Source organism: Arachis hypogaea, chromosome 5 (genome assembly GCF_003086295.3).
Source record: "Arachis hypogaea cultivar Tifrunner chromosome 5, arahy.Tifrunner.gnm2.J5K5, whole genome shotgun sequence".
Taxonomy (NCBI): Eukaryota; Viridiplantae; Streptophyta; class Magnoliopsida; order Fabales; family Fabaceae; genus Arachis; species Arachis hypogaea.
In genome coordinates, this window is record NC_092040.1 from 116,329,099 (window position 1) to 116,354,946 (window position 25,848).

Consider the following 25,848-nt stretch of genomic DNA (forward strand, 5'->3'; position numbering starts at 1 on the left):
TGCGATTTCTATGAATAAGAGTGTTAAAGATTGATAAAATCCACTCAATTGAGCACAAGATAAACTGTAAAATAGCGGTTTATCAAATCTCCCCAAACTTAAACATTAGCATGTCCTCATGCTAAGCTCAAGAGAATTAAAAGAGTGAAGGCAAAATGGTAGGATGTATGAAATGCAACCTATCTGTATGAATTCAGCTAAATGCAAAATGCTTTTACCTACTTGGTGAAAAGTAAATAAACCTTTCAAGAACAAATATGAACTGGATTTCACTAATTCAAATCATAAAAATGAAGTACAAATAGACTTGCAGAAGAAAATAGCTCACGAAAGCTGGGAACAAAAAATCGAGCATCGAACCCTCACTGGAAATGTATACACTCTAATCACTCTAGTGTTTGAGGGTCGAGTCTCTCGGTTCTCTACTAATCTTGCTCTCTAAGGCTTGCTTTTCTTCTACCAATCAACATAATTTAATGCACAAACACACATATCAAGAGGTCTTTTCAATGGTTGTAATGGGGTTAGGGTCAAGGTAGGAATGTATTTTGTTAAGTGGACTGAAATTCAAATCCTTGATTAACCTCAACTTCTCACTTAGCCTAAGACATTCCATGTAATTACAATACAAAATCTAACTGCCCATTAACTATGTTTACCACATATTCATGCATCCCAAATTCAAGTACAACTCATGCATTGATATTATTACTTAACTTAGGGCATTTTGTCCCCTTATTATTATTATTATTATTTTCTTTTCTTTTTCTCTTTTTATTTTATTTTATTTTTTTCTTTTGTTTTTCTCAATGCATATGATTAAGTGATTGAATGCGAGAATATGTGCTTAACTATCTCTTTCATAGAAATATATAATACCCAATTCCCAAACCAAATATTTCCAACCCAATTTTCTCACACTTAAATCATGAACACTCTCACTAGTCTAAGCTAACCAAGGATTCAAATTAAGGACATTAGTGTTTTTCGCTTAGAGTTAGTGATGTGCTAAAATAAAGAACAAATGGGGTAAAATATGCTCAAATTGGTTTGCAAAGGATAGTGAAAGGTTAAGGCCATATGGGTATGTAAGCTTAGTGAAACAAGACCTCAATCATATAAGTGCATGTATACATCAAGCAATGGAAATATAGAATTAGGTAAGACAAAGATCACAATTTTAGAGAGAATAACACACACCAAAAATAAAATATTGGTTGATAAAATGCAACCAATCACAATAGGCTCAAAATCTCACTGGTTTTGCGTGTTCGAGCTCTTAACCATGTTCCAAAATAAAGTTCTTCAAACAAGTTTAACACAAAAATTTTAATTAAAATTAGTGAAATGTTATAAAAAGTTTCTTGAAAATGTAAATATTACTTCAACCAAGTAGTGGTAAAATATGCACAAAATCAAACAAACATGCAATTAAACATGCAAATGCAACAACTAATTTAACAAAGAAAATTTAAACATTGGTGTTGATTCAGAAAGTAGTTACCCGCGGAGGTCGGTATCAACCTCCCCACACTTAAAGATTGCACCGTCCTCGGTGCATGCAGAGATGTACAAGTGGACGGGTGGCTCCAACTGATGCATTTTCTCCAAAGATTGTGCAGCAGACTTGTTTATTACTCCAGTTAGAAACTTTTCCTTTTCCCTCTTGGTGGCCATCCTGAAAGAAGAGAAAAAAGAAGGGAAAAAACCCACAAGGAAAGATATGAAAAGAAATAAAACATATGTGGGATAGTGCCAAATAATAAGGTTCTCAACTACATGGTAGCTACAACATGTAAGTGAGAAAATAATAAAAGCACAGGGCATGTCAACTAAATAGCAAACAAGTCAAGGAGCACCCAAAATAATGCAAGAAATATGCAACAGTTGAGTAAGAAAATTTTTAACACCAATGTGAAAACAACAAATATAGAAAAGAAAGGGAGAAGAAAAAATGAAGTTAAAATGCCCTGAATGTGAGTATGCAAATGTAACAAATAGAAGAAAAGAAAGGAAATAAGGATGAGAGGGAAAGAGAAGAAAAAAAGAATTAGGATTTGAAAAGAGAAGAAAGGAAGGAGGAAAGTGCAGAACAGGGTTGCGTGCTGAATAAGTGATGCGGCGCAACCGACGCGCACGTGTACTGCGTGCGTTCGCGTGGATGTGCACAAAAGGAAGGGGACGTGGAAGTGTCCCGTACGCGTGTGCGTGCTTGGGGCGGTGCCTTTAGCGCGAGTCTAGCCCCGCGCTCGCACAACTTTCTGTAACTTTTGCACAGTGGCCAAAATTTCGTGCGACGCGTGCGCGTCATGCACGCGCGCGCGTGGATGACCATGAAGTGAAAGGGACGCGCACGCGTCATGCACACTGACGCATGGGTCAATTTGTGCTTCTGGCACAATACCCACGCCAGGCCAGCACAACTGTCGGCCAAACACCCTTTTACGTCGATTTCAGGGGCACGCGTACGCGTCATGTACGCATCCACATCGAAGGTGGCTTTTTTTTAATGCAGAATGCAGGTGATGATGCAGAATTTATGAAGTAATGCTGAGAAAAATCAACTAGAATGAAACTAAGAATAGAAAGGGACGATCTAACCATGGTGGGTTGTCTCCCACCTAGCACTTTTAGTTAAAGTCCTTAAGTTGGACATTTGATGAGCTCTTTGTCAGGGCGTCTTATGCTTGAACTCTTCCAGGAATCCCCACCATTGCTTACAATTCCAATAGCCTCCGGGATCCCAAATTAGGCGCATAAAGCCTTCAAGCATGTTGAAGCAAGTGACAAGGCCCCAAGAGTGTTGATTGCTAGAATGAATTCCGGGGTCCCAAACCTTGCTTTTGCACCCGTCTTTGCATTGATCATCGTTGTTCCAATCGGGTGGCAAGCAATCTGAATTCTCAATGAAGTACCCAAACGACTTCCTAGACCCATTCAATCGAGATCTACACCAATCCTTGCACTTTAACTTGGAGCATACAACCATATTGAACCTTGCATGGCAACTCCAACCACTAACCATCTTCCTCTTACTCTTAACGCCACAAAGAGCCCTAAGTTGACCATCTGTCTTAAGTAAACCATATTCAAGTGGAATGAGAAAGCTAAGGGACATGAATTTTATCCACTTGAATGTTGTGAAGGATGATGGCGACTTAGGGGCAGGGGTATCCAACAACTTTGGCAAGGTGATTTCAAGCTCCATTCCCGTGTGTTCTTTCTTGACAACTTCCACCTCTTTGCAAGCTTCTTCAACATCAACCTTTCCCCCTTGGTAGCTTTCTTCTAATTTAATATCTTCTTCATTGCTCACTAAGGGCATGGGAGGTTGTGCTTCTTCTTCTATAATCTCCATGTCAAGTCCAATGGGAGAGGATTCAATTGTAGATAAGGATTCATCAATGATTGAATCCATCTCTTGATCAACCTCTTCAAAGTCTTCAACCATGATATGCCTTGGAGGTTGTATACCCTCCTCAACATCAATTTCAAGCGTCTTGGAAGGAGGTTCTATGACTTGAGTTTCCCATGGGGGTTCTGCATCTCCTAAGTCTTCAACCACTTCCTCCTCTTCTATAATTTCGGCTTTCTCCACTTGCTCTAATACAAAATCGAACTCATCCTTGATGTCTTCCTTTACTAATTCTTCAACTACTCCTTCAACTTCAAGGGTCTCTCCTACCTCCACCTTTTGGGCCTTCTCTTGCTTCTCTTGATGTATGGTTGCGTGAAACCGATCGATTACATCCCTAAGACGACCCCTTCTCTCTTGTTCCATATCAATAGCATAATTGGGATCATGTTGCTCTTGGATTGATGGATATAGATGTTTTTCAATAGAGGGTGGTGGTGCACTAGAGCTTGAGGGTTGAGTATTCGAGGTAGAAGATTGGTCCATGCGGGATATAAGGGCTTGGATAGTAGAGGTGAGATTAGTGAAAGTAGAGGTAAGTGTGGTTTGAAGCTTTATTTGCCCTTGGTGAATAACACGAAGGGTGTTACTATCCAGTGGGGGTTGGGGTGGATAGGAGGGTTCATTATTTTGGGGAAAGGGTTCATAATAGGAGGGTGGTTCATCTTGATAGGGATATGGAGGTGGTTCTATATGTGGTTCATATGGCTCATAAGGTGGTTGGTATGGTGGATATGGGTAAGGGTCATATGGAGGTGTTTGGTGGTAAGGGGCTTGTGAGTATGGTGGTTCAAAGTTATGTTGAAGAAGGGGCTCATAGATGTGTTGTGGTGGGTATTGATTGTCACGAAAAGGTCCACCATAACCATTGTCTTAGTATGCATCATGGAATGGTTGTTTCTCGTAGTACATTGGAGGGGGTTGTTGCAAAGAGGGTTGATCAAATCCTTGTGGCTCCTCCCATCTTTGATTGTCCCAACCTTGATGCATGTTCTCATTGTAATCTCCTCTTCCTGCAACATAATTATAACCACACTCGTAGCCAAAGGGGTGAGAATTCATAGTAGAAAAGAGAAACAAAAACTAATAAAAATAAGCAACTAAGTCCTAAAACTAACAAGAACTAACAAACAAGTAAAAAGCAAATATTTACAATAACCAATAACTGCACACGTTTGCAATTCCCCGGCAACAGCGCCATTTTGACGAACGGACTTTTGTGTGGTCTAGAATTTTACAATAAATTCTCGTTGCAAGTATAGTTTCTAAACTAACAATAATCCTTTCATGCAAAAATTTGGTTGTCACAAGTAACAAACCCCTTAAAAATAATAACTGAAGTATTTAAACATCAGGTCGTCTCTCAAGGAATTGCAAGGAAGTGTGCTTATAATTGGTTATGGAAAAGTGTGTTTTGGGGTTTTGGATAGGAAACAGGGAAAGTAAATTGCAAAGAAAATAAAATAACAACAATAAAAAGCCTTGACTAGGAGAAGATTAATCGGAAGTTCTATCCTTGTTGGATTTCCCAAGATTAATAGTAATAGGTTGTTGTTTCTACTTAGTTAACCCTTACCAAATAAAGGAAAGTCAAGAAATTAAGCCAACTTCTATTCACAAGTCCTAATCCTCTCTCTTGGGAAGGATTAGCGTTAGCAACTAGAGAGCCAGCCAACAACTTCCAATTACCAATTAACTCTTGAGTATTCTAACTCAAGGGTCTCCTATTAAATATTAATCAACTCCAAAGCCAAGTTGGAAGTCTACTCCATTGACATGGATGCCAATTTCACATACACATACAAGGGGTAGAAAGAAGACATAATAATTGGAATTGAATTGAGATAATCAAGCAAATAAAGAAATTACATAGAAAAATACTCTTTGTATTAATAAATTAACAAGAGAAGAAGATAAACTACAGTAATAGAATAAATAAAAGTATAAGAAAACTAAATTAAAGGAACATTGAACCTGGATTTGAGAAGAAATTGAAAGAAGAAATCCTAAATCCTAAAACCTAGAGAGAGGAGAGAGCCTCCCTCTCTAGAATCTACATCTAAACCTAAAATTATGTGAATGAATGAGAGAATGATGAGTGATCCACTCTACAGCCTCTAATCTATATTTTCTGGGCCGAAAACTGGGTCAAAAATAGCCCCCAGCAATTTCTGCAGGTACAGCATGTCGCGCATGTCACACGTACGCGCCAAGTGCGCGTGCGCGTCAAGGGTCTTCTGCGCCAATGCACGCGTGCGCATCGCCTAGCTGCATGGCCACTATGATAAATTATATATCATTTCGAAGCCCCGGATGTTAGCTTTCCAACGCAACTGAAACCGCCTCATTTGGACTTCTGTAGCTCATGTTATGATCGATTTAGTACGAAGAGGTCAGGCTGGACAGCTCAGCAATTCCTTCAATTTCTTGTATTCCTTCCACTTTTGCATGCTTCCTTTCCATCCGCTAAACCATTCCTGACCTATAATCCCTGGAAAAACTTAACACACATATCACAGCATCGAATGGTAATAAGAGATGATTAAAATTAGCAAAGGTTAGGCCAAAGAGGCATGTTTTCAATCATAGCACAAAATCAGGAAGGAAAATGTAAAACATGCGATTTCTATGAATAAGTGTATGAAAGATTGATAAAATCCACTCAATTGAGCAAAAGATAAACCGTAAAATTGCGGTTTATCAACATAACATAAATTAAAGTAAAAATTTAAATATGATATATTATTGTTAATCATTTACTAATTATTTTACATATATTATACATATTATATATTAAAATTATATATATTATATATATAGCGGGGCGGGTAGGGGCGGGTATTACCTAAACCCGACCCCGCCCCGCCCCTCCCAAGAACCCGCCCCGGTGCGGGACGGGTAATTACCCGCCCCGAGCGGGTAGGGGCAGGGTGGGTACCCGTGGGTTCGGGTGGTATTGTCATCCCTACCAATGAGAAATGGCTCTTGAGGCTCTTTCACCCTTGTAGGGGCATGCTCACTGGCATTCTCAGGCTCCTCTTTGTCCTTAATTGCCTTAAGTCTCTCAGTAGCATGCTCTTGAGGTTCGGTCTCCTTGGTGAAGACTACTGTCCCACCTTCTTTTAAGGTCTCCATGTCTAGAACTTCTGTCCTAGCTGGGATCTGAACATCTGTTGCTAACTTAGCCAATCTCTGCGAGGGAGAGAACCTTTTCAGGAATTTGTTAGCAACCTGATCCCAGGTGTTCATACTTCCTCTGGGTACCGCATACCACCAATATTTCGCTCAATCTTTCAGAGAAAATGGGAATGGTTTTAGCTTGAGTAATTCAGGGTTCATTCCATTGGTCTCTGCAGTGTCACAGAACTGCAGGAAGTCAGTGATGAACCTACTGGGTCTTCCTGTGGGTGTCCGTGAAACTGGAACTTCTACAATACTAAGGCAATCAGTTTTGGGTTGAGCTCAAAGCTGCTTGCTCTGATATGACGTATAGAGATACTTCTTCCATACATGTCAAAAGTTGTTACAATGAAGTCACCAAGAACTTGTGTTGCATCTCCTCCATTGTTAGGTTCGGCTGTCATGTCTGTATTTCTTGTTTCTTGTTCAAATAACTCTGTGAGGTTCCCTCTGGAGTATTGTGCTCTAATTTGTTGTAAGCTTCTCCTTAAAGTCCTCTCAAGTTCATGATCAAGATTAAAGAGGGGTTCTTTATCCCTGTTCCTGGTCATAAATAAGAAAAGAAGAAACCAAGGACAGAAAAGAATGGGAGCTCTATGTTTAAGAATAGAGGACTCCCTGTGAGATGTGAAGAAAGAAGAGGAAGAGAGAAGAATGAAGATAGAGGAAGGAGGAAGAATAATTCGAACAAATAGAAGTAGAGAGAAGAAGAATTAGAAATAGAAAAGATAAACAAGAATTTAAATAATTTTGTTTTTGTTTTATTTATTAATGCAATTCGAAAATAAAGGTTAATTAATCAAAAAGGAATGGAAAATTAGTTAATGAATTTTGAAAAAGAAGATAGAGAAATAGAAGAAGGATTTTCAAAAATTAGGAGAGAGAAGAATTAGTTAGGAAGTTTTGAAAAAGAAGAGAGAAGATAAGTAACTAAAAGATTTGAAAACAAGATAAGATAGAAGATTAGAAAAGATTTGAATTTAAAAATAATTGAAAAAGTCAACAAGATAAGGTAAGAATTGAAAAAATTTGAAAAGTTTTTAAAATTAAAATTTAAAAGAAGACAAGATAGAAAAGGTTTTGAATTAAAAAGAAGATAATTTAGGTAAGAAAGATAAGATAAGGAAGTTAAGAAAAGATAAGTTTTAATTCAAAAAGATTTGAATTTAAAATTTGAAATTTAAAAATTAAATTTCAAATTTTGAATGTTGAAATTGAAATTTGAATTTTTGAAATTTGAATTTTAAATTTTAAATTTTGAAAAAGTCAATAAGATAAGATAAAGATTTAAAAAAGATTTGATTTTTGAAAAGGTTTAATTTTAAAATTTGAAATTGAGATAAGATAAGATAAGATTTTTGAATTTTAAATTTTGAATTTTTAAGAAAAGATAAAAAGATAAGATAAGAATTGAAAAAGATATGATTTTTTGAAAAGATTTGATTTTGAAATTTAAAACTAGGATAAGATAAGATAAAAATTTAAAATTAAAATATGAATTTTTAATGAAAATTTCAAAAATTAATTAAAATAAAGATAGAAAAGATATTTTTTATTTTTGAATTTAACGAAGAAAGAGAAAAACAAGTAAAAGACACAAAACTTAAAATTTTTAGATTTAGAACCCTAAATTTTCGAAAATTTGAAGACAAACACCAAAAAGACACCAAACTTAAAATTTTTAAGATCATAACAAAAAGAAAAACAAGAACACTTTGAAGATCAAGAAGAACACCAAGAATAAAACTCAAAAAATTCAAAGAACACAAGAACATGCAAAAGGCACCAAACTTAAAATTTTTGAAAACCAAGAACAAAATTTTCAAAAATTTCAAATAAAAGACACAAGAAGACACCAAACTTAAAGATTGATACAAGATTTAAACAAAGAAACTATTTTTGAAATTTTTTTAGAAAGAAAGACTCAAAGAATTTCGAAAATTCAACAAAGAACATAAACAAAAGACTCAAACAAAAAAAAAAGATTAAACAAAGAAAAGAAAAAAAAAATTGAATTTTTTTTTGATTTTTTCGAAAAAAAGAAGAATAAAATAAAATAACAGACTCTAACAAAATTAAAGATAATACCTAATCTATGGAACAAGATAATCCGTCAGTTGTCCAAACTCGAACAATTTCCGGCAACGGCGCCAAAGACTTGGTGCACGAATCCCCACACTTCGTACAACTGTACCAGCAAGTGCACTGGGTTGTCTAAGTAATACCTGAGCGAGTCAGGGTCGATCCCACAAGGATTGTGGTTTGAAGCAAGCTATGGTTATCTTGCAGGTCTTAGTCAGGCGGATAGAAGAGTTGTTGGATTTATGAGATCTGAACTAGGTTGATATGTTTACAATGATAATCTTAAATCTTAGATGGTTAAGGCTTGGAGTTGCTTTGTCCTTCTAGATTAACTCTGGTCTTACTGTCTTCTTTAATTGTGAATGATTTCTTCTATGGCAGGTTGTATGTGATCAACGCCGTACGGCCGTGGTCGCCAATCTCCTCTGCTTCAGATCAAACACCGGGTCAGCGGTCATCCAATCTGAACGAGGGTGAAGCTCCTGCAATTCATTCTCTTTGGTGATCCTACTCAAAATGCCACAGACAATGTCGAATCTTCCGGATCAGAGGATGCTACGCCTTGGTTCTAGCCTCTACCACAGAGACCCTAATCTCCCCATACCTCGACTGAACTGGTGTCTTGAGAAGTCCCCAATGAAGTCGTAGATTAACCGTCTAAGAGATGTATAATCAAGCTAGTAATTCGATGCTTTCCAGTCACGTATTCCCACGAACCCAAGAAGAACACGGGTGGTTGTCAGGCATGCGGTCTTAGTATGAAGAACGAAGATAATTGTCATGGTTCATCCCGTTCATCATGTTGAAGAATGAATATACATCTTAGAATTAAATCAAACACAGATTGAAGAGAAACAGTAATACTTTTATTAATTCATAGGATTCAGCAGGGCTCCTCCCCTCACCTAGGAGGTTTAGAAACTCATACTGATAGGAAATACAATGATAAATTTGAAATATGCTGGAAGAGATATAGATGTTCCCTAAATAGTATAAATCTAATCCCTTAAATACTAAACTAATGAGTAATGACTAAGGATTACATAAGAAGGGTAAAACAGTCTTTTAGTGCTAAAATCCACTTCTGGGACCCACTTGGTGAGTGTTTGGGCTGAGCCTTGATGAGATCCACATGCTATGAAGCCTCTAGGGCATTGAAAGCTGGCTATGGGGTCCTCTCTGGGTGTTTGGACGCTGGTCTCTTCTCCTTGGGCGCTAGACGCCTGGAAAGGGGCAGGATGCTGGCGTTGGACGCCAGTTTTGGGCCTTCTAATCTGAAATAAAGTATGCACTATTATATATTTCTGGAAAGCTCTGGAAGTCAGCTTTTCATAGCCATTGAAAACACTCCATTTGGACTTCTGTAGCTCCAGAAAAGCTCTTTCGAGTAAAGAAGGTCAGATCCAGACAGCATCTGCAGTGCTTTCTCTGTCTCTGAATCAGACTTTCGCTCCAACTCCTCAATTTCAGCAAAAAAATACCTGAAATTGCATAAAAACACACAAAATCAAAATAGAATCCAAAATGTGAATTTAACACTAAAACCTATAAAAACTTTATAGAAATTAAACAAAACATGTTAAAAACTATATGAAAATGATGCCAAAAAGCGTATATAATATCCGCTCATGAGGTGTCTTGAAATATACACTCTTTTCCTCCCTCCTTTAATTTTGATATAAGTACACTACTTACTTCTCCATGAATTTCTATTTCAGAACTTTTAGAGGCAAACAACTCTTTGGAACCAGTACCAACATACTAATTTTTTCATATTCTATGGGTTTTTGCATGCGGTGATGTTACATTATTAACTTATCTAACTAAGTTTACCCAAGTTGGTCTAAAAGAGACACGTAAGAAGAAAAAAAATTCGGTTATACTTGATTACAAAAATTACTTGTTCGCATAGAATTGTTATATTTTATTTCACTTGATAAGTTATGGGATGGTTAATTTGTGTTTTAGTTTTATTCTCACTTAGTATGACTGCAGCTCATAACTCCATACTTGGTTTTCCCTGTTTAATTGCAATTTTACTCCCTCAATCTCAAATTAATTGTTGACTTCAACTCTGTTTATGAATACATTGGTTTTCTAATTTGCCAAAAGAGTGACAGTGATGATTAATTTGAAATGGAGGAAGTACTTGATGGTTAATGATATTGTGGTAGTTTGATCTTCGCTATTGGTTTGTGTTGATTATTTATGTTAGAACGTTGGTTTCTTGTAATCTTGTGGATTATCTGTTATCGTTCTAATGAATACTTCATTGCTTTGTGATGAAATTGAACTTATTAAGTATTTCCCTAGCTGTAAAGGTGGAAAAGGATCAGTTATATGGATCATGTTAGAATATAATTAGGATCAATTAGCATTATTTAACATATCTGAATATTTATTATAGGATATTATAGGATATTAAGCGCAGACGGAACTGCCACGAGAAAACGCAGGCGGAACTACCGAAAGAGAGCGAAAACTATATCATTTCTTCATGAGAATAAGTAAGCAGCGAATGACAATGATGTTTGATCATTAATGCTAATTGATCCTAATTATATTCTAACAGATCAAACGATTCCATTGTTTCTTATCATGAATCATGTTTGAATTCACCCCACTAGGGGGAATTCTTATACTACAGAGTGACAATTTTTACATCTTGCCTTCTTCATTAGATTTTTCACTCCTACCATCCATGATGCACATACCTTTATGTAATTGTCGCCTTAATTTACAATGGCTTTGTGTTACGAGATGATTTACTGTAGGAGGATAAAGTGGAAGGATGTGCAGTGACTTATGAATAATGACAAACATAAACCATAGATGATGTGCATTAACTACCTTAAATTGAAAATCAATGATGTTTTGGTTTCTGGTTTTTCATATGTCATCGTCTTTTATGTTGATGCAAAACTGAATCAGGATAAAATTTATGATGATACCTCAAAATACTTGACCATTTTCACACTGAGATCAAGGGAATTGCATTATGTGTATTGGGCAGTTGCTTAACCGTGTTCGATGTGTTATGTCTAGTCAGTTCTCTATCATTTAACTATTTGGTTTCGAAGTCTAAAGTTCAAATTATGTTTCTCAAGCGCATCTCTTTGATTCTTTGCAGTACTATCTCAACTGATCTAGATGGAGCTTCCTTTGGGTAAGCATTTCCTACTTTTATCTGGCTGAATTCAGGAAAATTGCTTTTTACCAAGTGATTTTGAAAAGGCTGAGATTGTCGATTTCTTGGAAAAGAATAGTTGTTATTTCATCTTTGCACAACTGCATACTATTCGTTGTATGAGGCCAATGAAAACGAAATGGTAAAATAAATGCTAATCTCAATTGCTATTTGCTATATTTCTTTTGCCTTCAGTTTGATCAACCTTCTAAATTATCTATTCCTTCACGTGAAGTTGATACCTCAGAGCTGTTAGATAAAAATTTAGTCAAATCAGTTAAATCATCTAATGGTTCTCAGGTATCAACTTCACGTGAAGTCGACTGCACCTGAGTTTCCACCTCCTTCGAAACGTATATTTTTGTTAAGGAATAATTTTTATTACGTTCAACATTATTTGACCATTGGATTTGCATTGTGTAATTTAATAATTTCCAGTATTCAAAGTAATTAAATCTTATTATCTATATGAAGGAATGTGGTATCATTTAGCGATGGACCTCCCAATGAAGGCAGTGGCATCCTATACTTTTACTTGACAACTCTTGATCCAACACTCCAACAGCAAGAAATGCATTAAAAGATGAAAGAGCCTCGTTCACAGTTAATGAATACCCTCTCGGGACCTGCGGTAACCTTGACCCAGAGAACACTACGTGTTCAAAAATTACTCTAACTGGATAGGTGTGTGAAAAAAAATGAAATTCTGGTTGAATATATTCATGTAGGTGTTGCCGCTATGGTTTTCCATTAGTTGATCTTGGTCTTTTTGTTCTTCAAATTTTCAGTCTTCCTTCATGCTAGGTTTTTCTCTTTGGTTGTTTTCCACCTCCAGACTAGTTGAACATGATGTTTCGGGCGAAAATAAAATTAACATTACGTCTAGTGGCCAACTAATGATGTAGCAATATCTATGGATCTTAGTCCTTCTGTATAAATTTTTCATTGAATCTCCAGCTTGTGGATTATTTCTTCAAAAGGAAAAGCAAAAGAATGACATTATAATGGACAATGCTACCCTTTTTACTCATATACTTCTTTCCTATCAATTATAAGAGATAATGTGAACCACACTATATAAATTGATGCAGATTTTTACAAAAATATCCTTCATATAGGTGCAAGGTCTGGTTTCTGAAGAACATTTGTGGTCATATTTAAAAGTCTGTAGTTCATTGATTTGTAAATGCCAACTTGTTTTCTTGTGCTCTTGTATAATACGTTATGTTCAAAGTTTTAAACAACTTTATTTGAGGAAAGGGAAAATCATAAAGAAATTTTGTGCTTCCTTTGATGATAAGTAACTTGGATTTTGATAGCTGTCTCTTGTGTTTCAGCTTAAATTGGTTGATGATTCCGAGGAAGCCGAATTTGCAAGAATTTCCTTGTTTTCCAAGCACTCTGAGATGAAGGGTAATACCTGAAAATCATTAAATTAGATTAGAATCCTATGTGTTTTATGTCGGATATTTGACTAGTTGCAAATTTTCAATGACCAGCTTTCTCCTCATTATATATTTGATTCTTGCTAAAAAAAACTTATTTCTGCTATTTTAATTTTGGTATTCTTTAACAGGTTGAACTGAGGGTCACAACTTTCAAGTCTTCAAATTAGAAATAGAAGATATATTTCTAATCGATTGGTATGGCGGTCCTAAACCTCTCAGTGTGGACGAGTACCTGCATCCCAAAATGTAGGTACTGCAGCAGAAATAATTTCCTTTAAATGGCAATGATATAACATGATAACCCCCCACCCTAAACAGTAACAAATGAATAAAAGTTTTATGCCATTTACGAAATTCTCATCTATGATTTCGTAATTAATTTTTATTCAATTATGGTGGGTTATGTCATCCACAGGAATAGTTTTGGCTTCATTGTGTGAATGCTCTTCTAAGTCATTTCTATTTTGGGCTATCTGCAAATGCACATATTCATTGGAGCTATTGTAAATATAAGATAAGTTGTATATGTTGTTTCAAATCTTTGCATTCCTTCCCAAATACTCTTGTATTCTTGTACCATCGCTATATATCCCTTTGCCATTTGAGATGCTTCTCCAAGCATCGTAATGTTGAAGAGGAAACAGCGTAAGCTACTGCGGTTAACCCTCTACTTTTAGCTTTTTATATAGACAAGCAAATTGTGTATACTTGACCAGTGTGGCTATTAAATATGAACATATGTTGCAATGGTTCAGTGTGCCCTATTTTATTCGACCTCTTTTATGTTACCAGTATCATCTATGTATCAGTTGTCAGGTGAATGTTATGTATCAGTTACCTCAGGAGAATCTGATACGCTCATACGCACAACTTCTTTCTAATTTTTAATCATTATTTTTGTTTTTTAATTAAAAATTGCCTATGTAGATAAAAAATAAAGAATAAATGCACTAACCCGTTTAAGCTGTTGTTCTGGGAACTAAACTGAAAATCAGTTCGGTTAATTAGAAATCGATCACCAAATCATCGGTTCGATTCAAGATAAAAATCGTTTAGCAATGAACCGATCAAAAATTGAAAAAATCAATCTAACAATTAGTTAAGTTAAATTAGTCTTATTTTTTAACGGTTAATTGATTAAAAATAACAAAATTATTATTTTTAAATTATATATTTTATACATAAATATATTATTTTAAGTTTAATTGGTCCATATTTATTAAATTTATAAATAAGTTCTTATATTTTTTTTTTCAATTGGATCCTGAAGGTTGTTATATTTTTTTTTTTAATTGGATTCCGAAAGTTGTGTTTGTTTCTAGAGACGAAGACTGAGACTAGGCAATTAGTACTTAGGTAGCGTTTGTTTTAAGGTATTGAGACAAAGACTGAGAGATTGAGACTCGGTATCATGTTTGTTGGTTCAGAGACTGGTACTAAAATTTCTGTCTCTGTCCCTAAAATTTTAGTATTTCAGTACCTCCAAAAAGTAGGGACACAGATGACTAAAATTTTTAGAGATGGATACTGAAACTTTAGTAACATTTTATACCTAAAATATCCTCATTTCAATTAATTAATTTCAATTTTATCCTTTGTACAAATTAAATTAGAGCTTCATTCTTGTTTCAATTTATGTCTCCTACTTTGCACCAAACAGAATATTGAGATTTATTTCAATCTCTGTCTCTTAGTCTCTGTCTCTCAGTTTCAGTCTTTCTGTCTCTGTCTCTGCACTGAAATTTCTAAAGACAAACATTGAAACTTTACTAATATTTAATCTCGAAAATGCCCTCATTCAAAACGGTGGTTTCTGGGCAGTTCTGGCGGCCGAGTTTGATGATCACATGAAAACGGTGGAGACTCCTCCTTCCCTGCATTCCTGCCTTCCCAATAGTGCTCTCTCTCTCTCTCTCTCTCTCTCTCTCTCTGGCGTTGTCACTGCCTTCCTCTTCTTTTGACGAGCATCTCTCTCCTTTGTATTCTCTCTCCTGCTATGTGCGCACTCTCTCTCTCTCTCTCTCTCTTCGATTCTTCTCGAATCCTCTCCCCCTCTCCTTTGTCTTCTTCCAACAACCGTAGTAGTAATAGTGACTCCAATGGAATGGGTGTTCAAATCTAAACCGATCCAAATCAAACTGCTTATCCAATCCAAACCGAAACCAATTAAAACTGCATTAATTTGGATTTGATTGGATATTATTCTTGGCAAACCGCATGGATTGAATCGGATTCTAAATCTACCTCTTAAAACTAATTCAATCCAATCCAAACCACACAATGTGATATAATATAACTTTTTATTATTATATTTAAAAATTTACGTGTAATATGTTCAATTTGTTATACATTTTTATCTTATTCATGTATTATTATTATTGAGGTAAATACTAAATCGGTACCTGAAAGATTCTAGCGCTGACAAGATGGTATCTGATTTTTGTTATTGACAAAATGGTCCCTAAGAGATTTTAAAATTTGACAAGCATGTCCCCAAGCTTACCGGAGCAAATCTTCAGCAAGCATAATGCTAACGTAGCCACTGTATTTTGGTGATCTGACAAACCACCCCCAAACCCCTAATCCCTTCCTCCCCAACGGACACTCACCCCTCCTTCTCCCTTCCCATCGCAGTCCTCCCTTCCACCTGGTGTCTCCCTTGAGGATGCAGCTAGTCTGCTAGTCTTCCTGAGGGGGGGCTGCGATGGGGAAGGAGAAGGAAGGGGGGCTGCGATTGGGAGGGGGGAGCGAGGAGTGTGGGAAGGATTAGGGTTTGGGAGTTATTTTCCAGGTCACTAAAATATGGTGGCCACGTCAACATTGTACTTATAGGAGATTTGCTCCGGCGAGTTCGGAGACACGCTTGTCAAATTTTAAAATCTTCTAGAGACCATTTTGTCAATAACAAAAGTCAGGTACCATTTTATCAGCACCAGAATTTTTTGGATACCGATTTGGTATTTACCTTATTATTATTTAATGAATATTTTATGAATTAAAAAAAATTATTTATTTATTTTTACCAACTTATAAATTTTATTTCTATTATGTTATTGTTGATTTTTCGTTATACTATTGAGATTCGTTATGTTGTTGTTGGTTATTTAAAATTTGATGTTGAAACTTATTATATTTAATTTTGTTATTTACAAAACCGCAAAATCTAATTCCATCCAAACCACACCGCAAGTAAAATTAGTATTCGAATCAAGTGAATGTTTGACTCAAAACTGATCCAAACTGCACGAACACCCCTACCATTGGCGTCGTCTCTCCCTCCCCTCTTTTTTCTTTTTCCTTCCTTTTTTCTCTATCTTTTTGTTGTCTCTGCTCTCTCTTCTTTGTTTCTTTTGTTTTCAATGTGTGGGATAACCGAATGAAAATTTTATTCTAATTTTAATTTTTTTTATTAGTAAAGATATTTTAGTAATTTTGTTTATTTCAATTTCTATATTTATCTTCAACTAAACAGGATCCTGACATATAACTTATTTTTATATACTTCCCACTAAATATAATACAGAGACTTTATCTTTGAGCAAAAAGTATGCCAATAGTCAGGCCATGGATTAAACACCAACTGCTTCAAGATAAAAAAACACCAACTATTTGCAACATAAGAAAAAATATTACGACGTAAACTCTATTAAACTCTAAAGTAGTCAGTAAAATTGGCTGCTTGCATAAAAAAAAATCACCAAAATTTTAATTGCACTATAAAAATCTCTAAGATTAAAAAAATTGCACCACATGGTTCCTATCCCCTCTCTGTCGAGTTACACATCATATCTTGAATAACTTGAATTAGACAAAACAACGTTACTTTAGTTTTGACGATAAATATTTGTTGAAATGATAAAAATACAATTTTTTTAATCTTAAAGATATTTATAATGTATTTAAAATCTCAAAAACTTTTCCGGTGCAAACGAAAAATCTCAAATGTATTTAATCCAAATGCTACATTGCAAACGTCGATAGGGTGAAAAAGGAGAAAGATTTATTGCACAATCAACTTAAGTCTACCTTTTTCTTTTCTTTTTTTATGGGATTGTATGCCGCTTGCTATTATTCTATTGCTTCTGCTATTACTTTCAAATTAAATATTACATGATGGTTTTCATAACAATATAAAACATCTATTAGCAAAGAGAATACACAATTCAAATTATTAAAATTTATAACACGAAGGGTTAACAAATGTCAATAGCCAATGGAATGCATGGAGGCTCAGACAAATTGAGTAGGCATGGAGGCTGAGACATTGAGTAGGCTGGGAGAAAAATCTAAGCATAAATTTAAAATGAGGTTGACCGATACAATCAATCATAGCTATCACTTACATACTCATTTTAAGTAGTTTGTACTACTCTTAACAGAATGAAACCAATCCTAACAACATATTTAGGAGAATAATTCTCATTACTAACTAAATAACTGAACCTCAATGTAACTATGTAATAATCTAACAATTATGCTTCCCCAAGTATAAACCAACACTGAATTTGAAACTATAGGGTATAAGCAACTTTGTAGAATGGTCTAGCAACTGAAAACCAATACTTGCATTTCTTTGATCTAATTAGTCAATGGCATTCATCTAAAACTGTAGAACATTAAATGAAAAATGATGAACTAGGGGACACCAAATTTACATGGCCATCCTCTAAGGAGATGAAGAGAATGGTACTGTTAGTGCGCATAATAGCTTTAGCAGGCATTTAACCTTCTTCTGACTCTGCAGATAATAATAGATATCATAACTAGAGTATTCTGGAAGATTCCAGGATTTTCATTCAGTGTGAAAGAACAAAAACAAAATCAAGGGTTGAAATTACGCAAAGTCAACCCCAAAATTGACAATGCTCAAACTCAGCTTGATAATATTTAGCTCAACTCATGGTTTGACTAATTTATTATCGAGCTTAATCTTATTATGGAATCTTGATGCACGAGTAAAATTTCAAAGACTATTTTAAACATTAACCCTTAGATATTAATTAAGCTTTTGGCTATAAGTACATACTTATTTTCAACATATTTAATCTACAAGACACATTATGCAAATAATTGAGATATTATATATTATTGTTGATAATATACAATGATATAGGTGATATTATGCCAAGGTCTCAGGCATCTACATATCTATGTGAACCGATAAATGAATATACAACCCTGCTCATGGAACATAGCAAAGTTAAGTTTGACTCATTTAATAAATGAGCTCAAATTTTTAGCTCAAGCTCAGTAGCTCACCGGCTCAAGAGCTTAGCTTATAAAGTAACTAACAAATTGAGCTAAAAATAGCTCACATGCTATTAGGAACAAGGTAAACTACCGAAATTGCACCAAAAAACTCATATCGCTATGAAAAATAACCAAATAAGATTTCTATGAATGACAAAGAAGTCTCAAAAGATTTAAAAACATGACAAAATTAACAAAAATATCATATTTTTTTTTACATAAATGATAAAGGAATTTTGTATTTAGCAAACAACTTGTGCATTTTATTTTAAATTCAATCATTCACAAAACACATTGAAAAAATTCCTTGACAAATCACCAAATTTTAACTATGACAAAGTCTCATTTTTCTAATAATACTTACAAAAAATCGCATCGAAATCTAATATCTAAAGTATTTTATGAAAAAATATAACTAATATCCAGTTAGTTTTCTCACTTTTTAAATCTCTTGGAGCTTATTTGTTATCTTTCCAGGTTATTTTTATTAGCGGCATAAACTTTCGAGTACCATCTTGGAAGTTTATGTTTGGGAAAGTATGCAGATGTTAAACAAAAAGAGTTGTCGCCTTCTCTTAATGCAACAAGAAACTAAATGAACAAGATATAGCATTAGTTTCAAATAGAACATTTGCTTCATACCATATATAGCTTCCATGTTATTTTCCTTGTAAACACCAAGAGGTGATCCATGGACAGAGAGAAGCATCTCGCCAGGTTTCGGCAGCCTAAGGGTTTTGGGTGTCATCCCAACAGACAAGCGCTGACTACTCACCTGCAAAAGGCAATAAAGCCAAATCAATCACAGCTGTTTAAAAAATAGCCTCAACAATGAATACTAGAGTTCATAAAGTCATCCATAAAAAATATAAGGTAAAAAATAAAGGGAGAAAATACAGACATTGGGAGTCTGAAGACCTTCTTGACTTGTGAGAGTCTGAGCTTCACATGGCTCCTCAAAAACCTATGTAACAGACATTCAATCAATTCATATTATCACAATACATTGCAATCACTAATTAGTTGTTATTTGCAAGCTGTTTAAGTTAGTCATAATAGATTTAGCAGCATATGCAAAGAAACTAGTAATAGAGGTAAGTTCTCTTCCATCTGTACATGAAACAATCCTAAATGAATAGCAACATTTCTCATTCAAATCAATTCATGGATGTTTCAGCACATGATGGAAATGAGAATGGAAGTGCTATATTAATGCTGCTCTTACACAGCTACCCCAATTTTATGTCGCATCAAGTCCTGCGTAAGTGACCCAAACAAGCCAGCTAGGATGTTACAAAATACAATTAATCAAAGTGCATAGAGAAGATAGAGAACATACAAAGTCCTTAAAATGAAGATTTTTATCACCAAGAAATCCTGTTCTCCCTGCCAACAAAGAAGTAAACTAATAGGTATCAACTACAATCTATGCCAAAATGTATAAGAACTATAATATCTATAGTAAAATCGTTCAAAATTGAAGGAAGCCAAACAATTTAAGGGGCATAGAACAATAGTATGTTTCGTATCACACATTTCCATTTTTTAATTCAATTTAAGAAACTTTAATTCAGATATGAAATGAGTTAAATCGAAAGAGAAAACTAAACATTACCAGTATTGCTAGAGTATTCAAAACCACCAAACTGAGGAACCGAAGAAGGACATTCCGAAGGAAAAGCAATCGAAAGCCTCTGGAACAGAGAAGCGTGCAAATCTCTTCCTACACCACCACAGGTCGTGGACATTTTGCTCCCTCTCTCTTTCCACTTCACATCGAATTTCCCATTCCCTTCATCTTTCACAATTGAGAGATTCGGTAAGGTTTCTTCGAAGACCTGCAGCATTGGCTTCCGGAGCTGTTCCTCACTGAAACACGACCGAACCAAACGAAGTTCCATCAACAATCGCTCGATGTCAACATCACGAACCACCCTAATTGCACTGATTTGACGCTCCACTGCCACAAACACACAGGTAGAGTTTTAATGAAAATAAATAGTGAAAACTTTATGCTGATCAAGAAATTTGTTATTTGATCTTGCTGTACCTTCGATTTCAAGCTCCTTGAATTGAGGTTTCTGCGTTTGGGTTTTAAGTTCCTTCAATTGAGTTGACTGTTTGACCATTTTCTTCGATATACGCCTTGGAAATTTTGCCTTTAATATACTAAAAATAATATAGTAAGAAAAAATGGCTACAATCATAGTTATCAGCATAGTTGTAAAAACCGAACCGATGATCGAACCGGTCAGGTTACTGGTTCACTGGTTTATTGGTTCAACCGATAAACCACTGGTTGAACCAATAAAACCGGTTTCACATAAATAAAAAATATAAAATACTAAAAATAGTCATAAACTTAATAAATTCAAAATACATATTGTTAGTTCTTCACCAACATTTTAAAAACAACCAAGTTTCAAAGTCTAAATATAACTAATACAAAGATAAACATTCAAAATACATATTGTTAGTTGCCTTAATTCCTATTCCAGTATTCCCTATTCAGCAAGACAGCAACCTTAAAGGCTTAAATAGTTAAATTCACAGCAATCTTAAATAGTTAAATTCACAGCACAAGCATATTCATCCTAGACAAGCATTAGTCAACAAGCAATCTTAAACAGTTAAATTCCCTATTCAGCAAGACAAGCATATTCATAAATCATAACAGAACAATAATAGATTAACATTATTCATAACAGATTCAAGCTTTCAAGTTTCAACAAGCATATTCATCCCAGAAATTTCAACAAGCATAAATATGCATAACACTGTAACAGCAAGAAGTGCAGAACAGGCTACAGAGGAGAACTGGAGCTAACCTGTTTGACAGAGCAGAAGAGCGAGGCAACGGCGAGATCGACGGCGCAGCAACGGCGAGGGCGACGGTGCGGCGACGGCGATGAGAGACAGCCGCGGGTCTGTCTCTGTCCTGTTCCTACTTCGTTGGTTCCTTCAGACTTCAGAGTTCTGACCGGCGGTGAGACGAAGAGGACGACGGCGGGCGGCTGGCGGCGGTGGCTGGGTGAGTGACGTAGAATGAGGTGAGGCGGAGAGGGTTAGCAGTTCGCACATTAGGGTTGGGGGGAGGGGAAAAGTGGAACTGGGGGTGGGGTTTGGGGCTGGGGTCCGTAATTACGAGGACCTTTCTTTTTTTTTTTCTTTTTTTTTTAAAATAAACCAAAACGACGTCGTTTTGGAAAAGGAATAAAAAAAAACGTTTTCGAACCGGTCGGTTAATCAGAAACCGCCGGTTTTCCGGTTTTCAGCAAAACCAGCCGGTTCAACCCGGTTCTCAACGGTTCCCTTCCTTATCCGGTCATACCACTCGTCCGGACTGGTTATGGGTCCAGTTCACCGGTTTTTACAACTATGGTTATCAGAACCGAACCGATAATTCACCCGGTCATATGACCGGTTCACCGGGTCACTGGTTCAACTAGTGAGTTACTGATTCACCTGGTTGACCCGGTCATAATTTAAAAAATATAAAATTATATAAATGAAATTAAAATTACATACTAAAACTTAAAATGCAAGTCTTTACAAACATATTAATAATAATCAAATGTTAATTTTTGACAACTAATAATGTAAAAAGAGATAATAAACTAGTTTCTAGTACAAAATACTTTCTCTATTTAAATAAACAAGAGCAAGCAAAAGATAACATAATCGATAATCAAGTCCAAGTGATCTTAAAATCGACATCTATATCTTCATAGGACAAATTTGGAGCTTGATCAACATTTTCCTCATCTTATGTGCAATACATCATAGAGGTCACATTCAATAATTTTATTGACTTGAAGCTCATTAAAAAAACAAATAAAAATTAAAACCAAGGTTCTGAAAAATGGACCGGACCGGCCGATTCGACCGGTTTAACCACGAACCGGCGCTGCAAACGGTCCGGTCCTCATCTGAAAACTGTGCACAGAAGAACCGCTCAAGAACCGGTGAACCGGCCAAAAACCGGCCGATTGGACCGAACCGGTGACCGGCCGGTTACGCTAAACGATGCCGTTTTATGATTTTTAAAAAAATAAAAAAATGAACCCGACCCGACTCGCTCGTGGAGCACCCGGAGCACCCCACCCCCCCTTTCTTCCCCCGACCCCATTCATTCATGATTCATCTGAATCATCTCCAATGGATAACCCTAGCCGCCCTGAACCATAGCCCCCCTGTCGCCATCCTTCGTCCCCGCGGTCACAGGTCGTCAGCGCCACCGCCATCGCCTGGACCTCAGCCCCAGTAACCCTCCATCGTCGCCTGGTTCCCTGCCCAGTAGCCCTCCATCTCCATCGTCTTCATCTTCTCAACACCAGCAAGCAGTAGCCCTCTCATCGCGCGGTCCTCAACAGTCAACACCGGCAGCCCTCCATCCCACATTCATTCGTCTCAGTCTCGTCTCGTGAACCCTAGCTCTGAAGCATTCCTAAATCCCAGCCCAGTAGCCACCGCCGTTGCCGGGGTTCTCAGGTCGTCAGCGCCACCGCGGTCGCCTAGTCTCTTGCTTCGTCTTCGCTGACCTTTTGCTTCGTCTTCGCTGGTCTTCGCTTCGTCAGCACCCAGGTGAGTGACTCCTCTGTTTCATACTTTCATCTTCTCTGTTTCATCTTCTATGTTAGAATGTATGGTTCTGATTCCAGAACGCGTCGTCTTCGCTGGCCTCTTACTTCGTCTTCATAATCTTCGTCTTCGCATAATGTTCTGTTTCATACATTCATGTTTTTGTGTTTTGCTTTGTTACTCTGTTTCGGTGTTTTGTCAAGGCTGGAAAGTGGATATTTACTCTATTTAAAAAAAAGTTGAATGGGTGAATGCTGTAGGCAGAATTGTATTGTGTTGAATGGCTGAATGTTGTAGGCAGATAAGGTGTTGTGTTGAATACTTGAATGGCTCCTGAGTGTTTCTCAAATAAACTAGTTATTCTTTACCAAGCATATGATGGTTGATTGTGCAGGCTTTTCATCAGTTTACAGGCATTAACACAGTAATGTACTACAGCCCAACGATTGTGCAAATGGCTGGCTTCCGCTCTAATGAGTTAGCTCTTCTTCTATCCCTCATAGTTGTGGCTTGAATGCTTGCGGCACCATTCTTGGCATTTACCTTATCGACCACGCAGGGCAAAGAAAACTGTCCCTCTATAGCTTAGCAGGAGTAATAGTATCACTGATCATCCTATCCATTTCATTTTTCAAGCAATCATCTGAAAATGCTTTGTATGGATGGCTTGCGGTTCTAGGATTGGCCCTGTATATTGCATTCTTCTCACCGGGGATGGGGACTGTGCCTTGGACAGTAAACTCAGAGATATATCCCGAACAATATCGAGGAATTTACGGCGGCATGTCTGCAACTGTCAATTGGGTTTCCAATTTGATTGTAGCAGAGTCATTTCTATCAGTTGCTCAAGGTGCAGGAATTGGTCCTACTTTCTTGATCATTGCAGGCATAGCTGTGCTTGTGTTTCTGTTTGTGCTTGTTTTTGTTCCTGAAACCAAAGGGTTGACGTTTGATGAAGTGGAGATTTTATGGAAGGATAGAGCTTGGGGTAAGAATCCTCGCACTCAGAGCCTTCTTCAATCTTAAGTATGCAAATGGATCCTAGTTCTACTCTGATTAGAATGCATGCAACCTTTTTTGCACAATGCATTAGCAGTCAATTTGTTATATGTTGTAATGTATTCATGTTACTTATTCCATTCGTTTTGAATATTGTTCGAGTCAACATTCAATATCAGTAGTAGTATTGAAGCATTCAATTCAGTTCATGAGTTGTTATATATGAAGGGAAATACTCAATCTCAACTTCTGAGAATCAGTGACTGATGAAATATTTTATGTAGTGTTTTAAATTTTGAAGATATTTTAAGATTTATATTAGACTATAATTATTTTTTTGGATGTGTATTTATAATTTATTTATTATTCTATTATAAAACGGTTTTTTCGGTTGAATCACCGGTTAAACCAGTGAACCAGTGACTAGAGCGGTTTGATGACCGGTCCGGTTTTTTTAACCTTGATTAAAACTCCTTGATTCTTCATTTCTTTGGCAACCAAATGATTGAAAAGATAAGTGAACATAGACCAAATATGCAGAGGTTGAGCACTGATATTTTGAAAATTAGCAATACTCAACATCTAAAACAGAGAGAACAATTGTACAAAAATAGATATTAACAGTTAATAATTTGTAGAAGCATTGATATTTGCTTATACTATTGCTGTGAAACATGATCATTAATAAACTTCAATACATGGAATTCATGTAAGTTGTTTATGCTATTTTTGCATAACTCATGACATTTGCATATGTTTTTTTGTGGGAATTAACTTAATATTCTATAGTTTGTGGAAGCTTTCTACTCCTTTTAGTTTCTTTTTTTCAATGGAAACAAGATTTAACAACAAAAATTCAACAATAAAAATTCCATCATTCATTTTAATCAGTTCAAAACAAGATACAACTTGGCAGAATTTAACTAAAAAATTTAATAAATAAATTCAGTTCAATACAATAGAGAAGACTCAATCATTCATATAAAAGCTCATGCTTTAGTATCATTTTAATAAAGTGATTACATTGAACAAATAAAAGCTCACACCTCACCACAATTTTAACAAAGATTAGTAACATTTTCAGCAGACAGCAGATTGATCAAAATTTTAACATAATTAACAAAGAATTATCAAAGTTTCAGTATAATTATTTCAATACAGCATAGAAAAAAAACCAAACAGAGTACAGCACAGCAATAACAGCAGAGTTAATCATTCAACAATAGCATTAACAGTAGTAAAACCCTAAACCCTTCGTTCTCACTTCTGAACAGAGCATAAAAAAAGAAGAACAAGCAATAGCAATGTGCACCGACCTTCGATCTGAGCAGTTGAGCGCGACAGCGAGTAGACGACGGCGAGCAGGACGGCCACCAGGCGACGACCACTGTTATTCCTTCTTCTCCACTTCACCACTTTCTCGGAAATTAAAAAGAGCAGCAGCAGAGTAAAAAATCTATTTTAACAACACAAAATCAACCATTTAATTTCAATCCACATTTAGAATCAGTAAATCACTAAACAGAGCATAAAAGCAAGAACCGAAGAAGTGAAAAACCCTGTAAGCCTGAAAGCAGTGCCACTAACCTCCGACGAAGAGTAGAGCGACGAACAGACGACGGCGACCGGGGAGACGACGCCGACGAATAGACGGCAAGCAGCTCTAACCCTCAACCAGACGATGTGCCGAGAGAGTGGCTGGGTTC

General features: G+C 36.1%; 1 protein-coding gene and 1 pseudogene across 1 annotated transcript; one reads left to right on the forward strand and one right to left on the reverse strand.

Annotated features, from left to right (window-relative positions):
* Positions 1 to 17,629: 17,629 nt before the first annotated feature.
* On the reverse strand, positions 17,630 to 21,690 carry LOC112726194 (uncharacterized). Its single transcript, XM_025775499.3, has 7 exons — positions 21,391 to 21,690; positions 20,613 to 20,721; positions 20,178 to 20,522; positions 19,902 to 19,948; positions 19,464 to 19,526; positions 19,205 to 19,337; positions 17,630 to 18,050 (listed from the first exon to the last, which is right to left on the reverse strand). Exons 2-7 carry the CDS (start codon positions 20,689 to 20,691, stop codon positions 18,034 to 18,036), a joined length of 684 nt encoding a protein of 227 aa, XP_025631284.1. The 5' UTR covers positions 20,692 to 20,721; positions 21,391 to 21,690; the 3' UTR covers positions 17,630 to 18,033.
* Positions 21,691 to 23,218: 1,528 nt separating this feature from the next.
* On the forward strand, positions 23,219 to 24,169 carry LOC112729019 (inositol transporter 1-like; annotated as a pseudogene).
* The last annotated feature ends 1,679 nt before the right edge of the window (positions 24,170 to 25,848 follow it).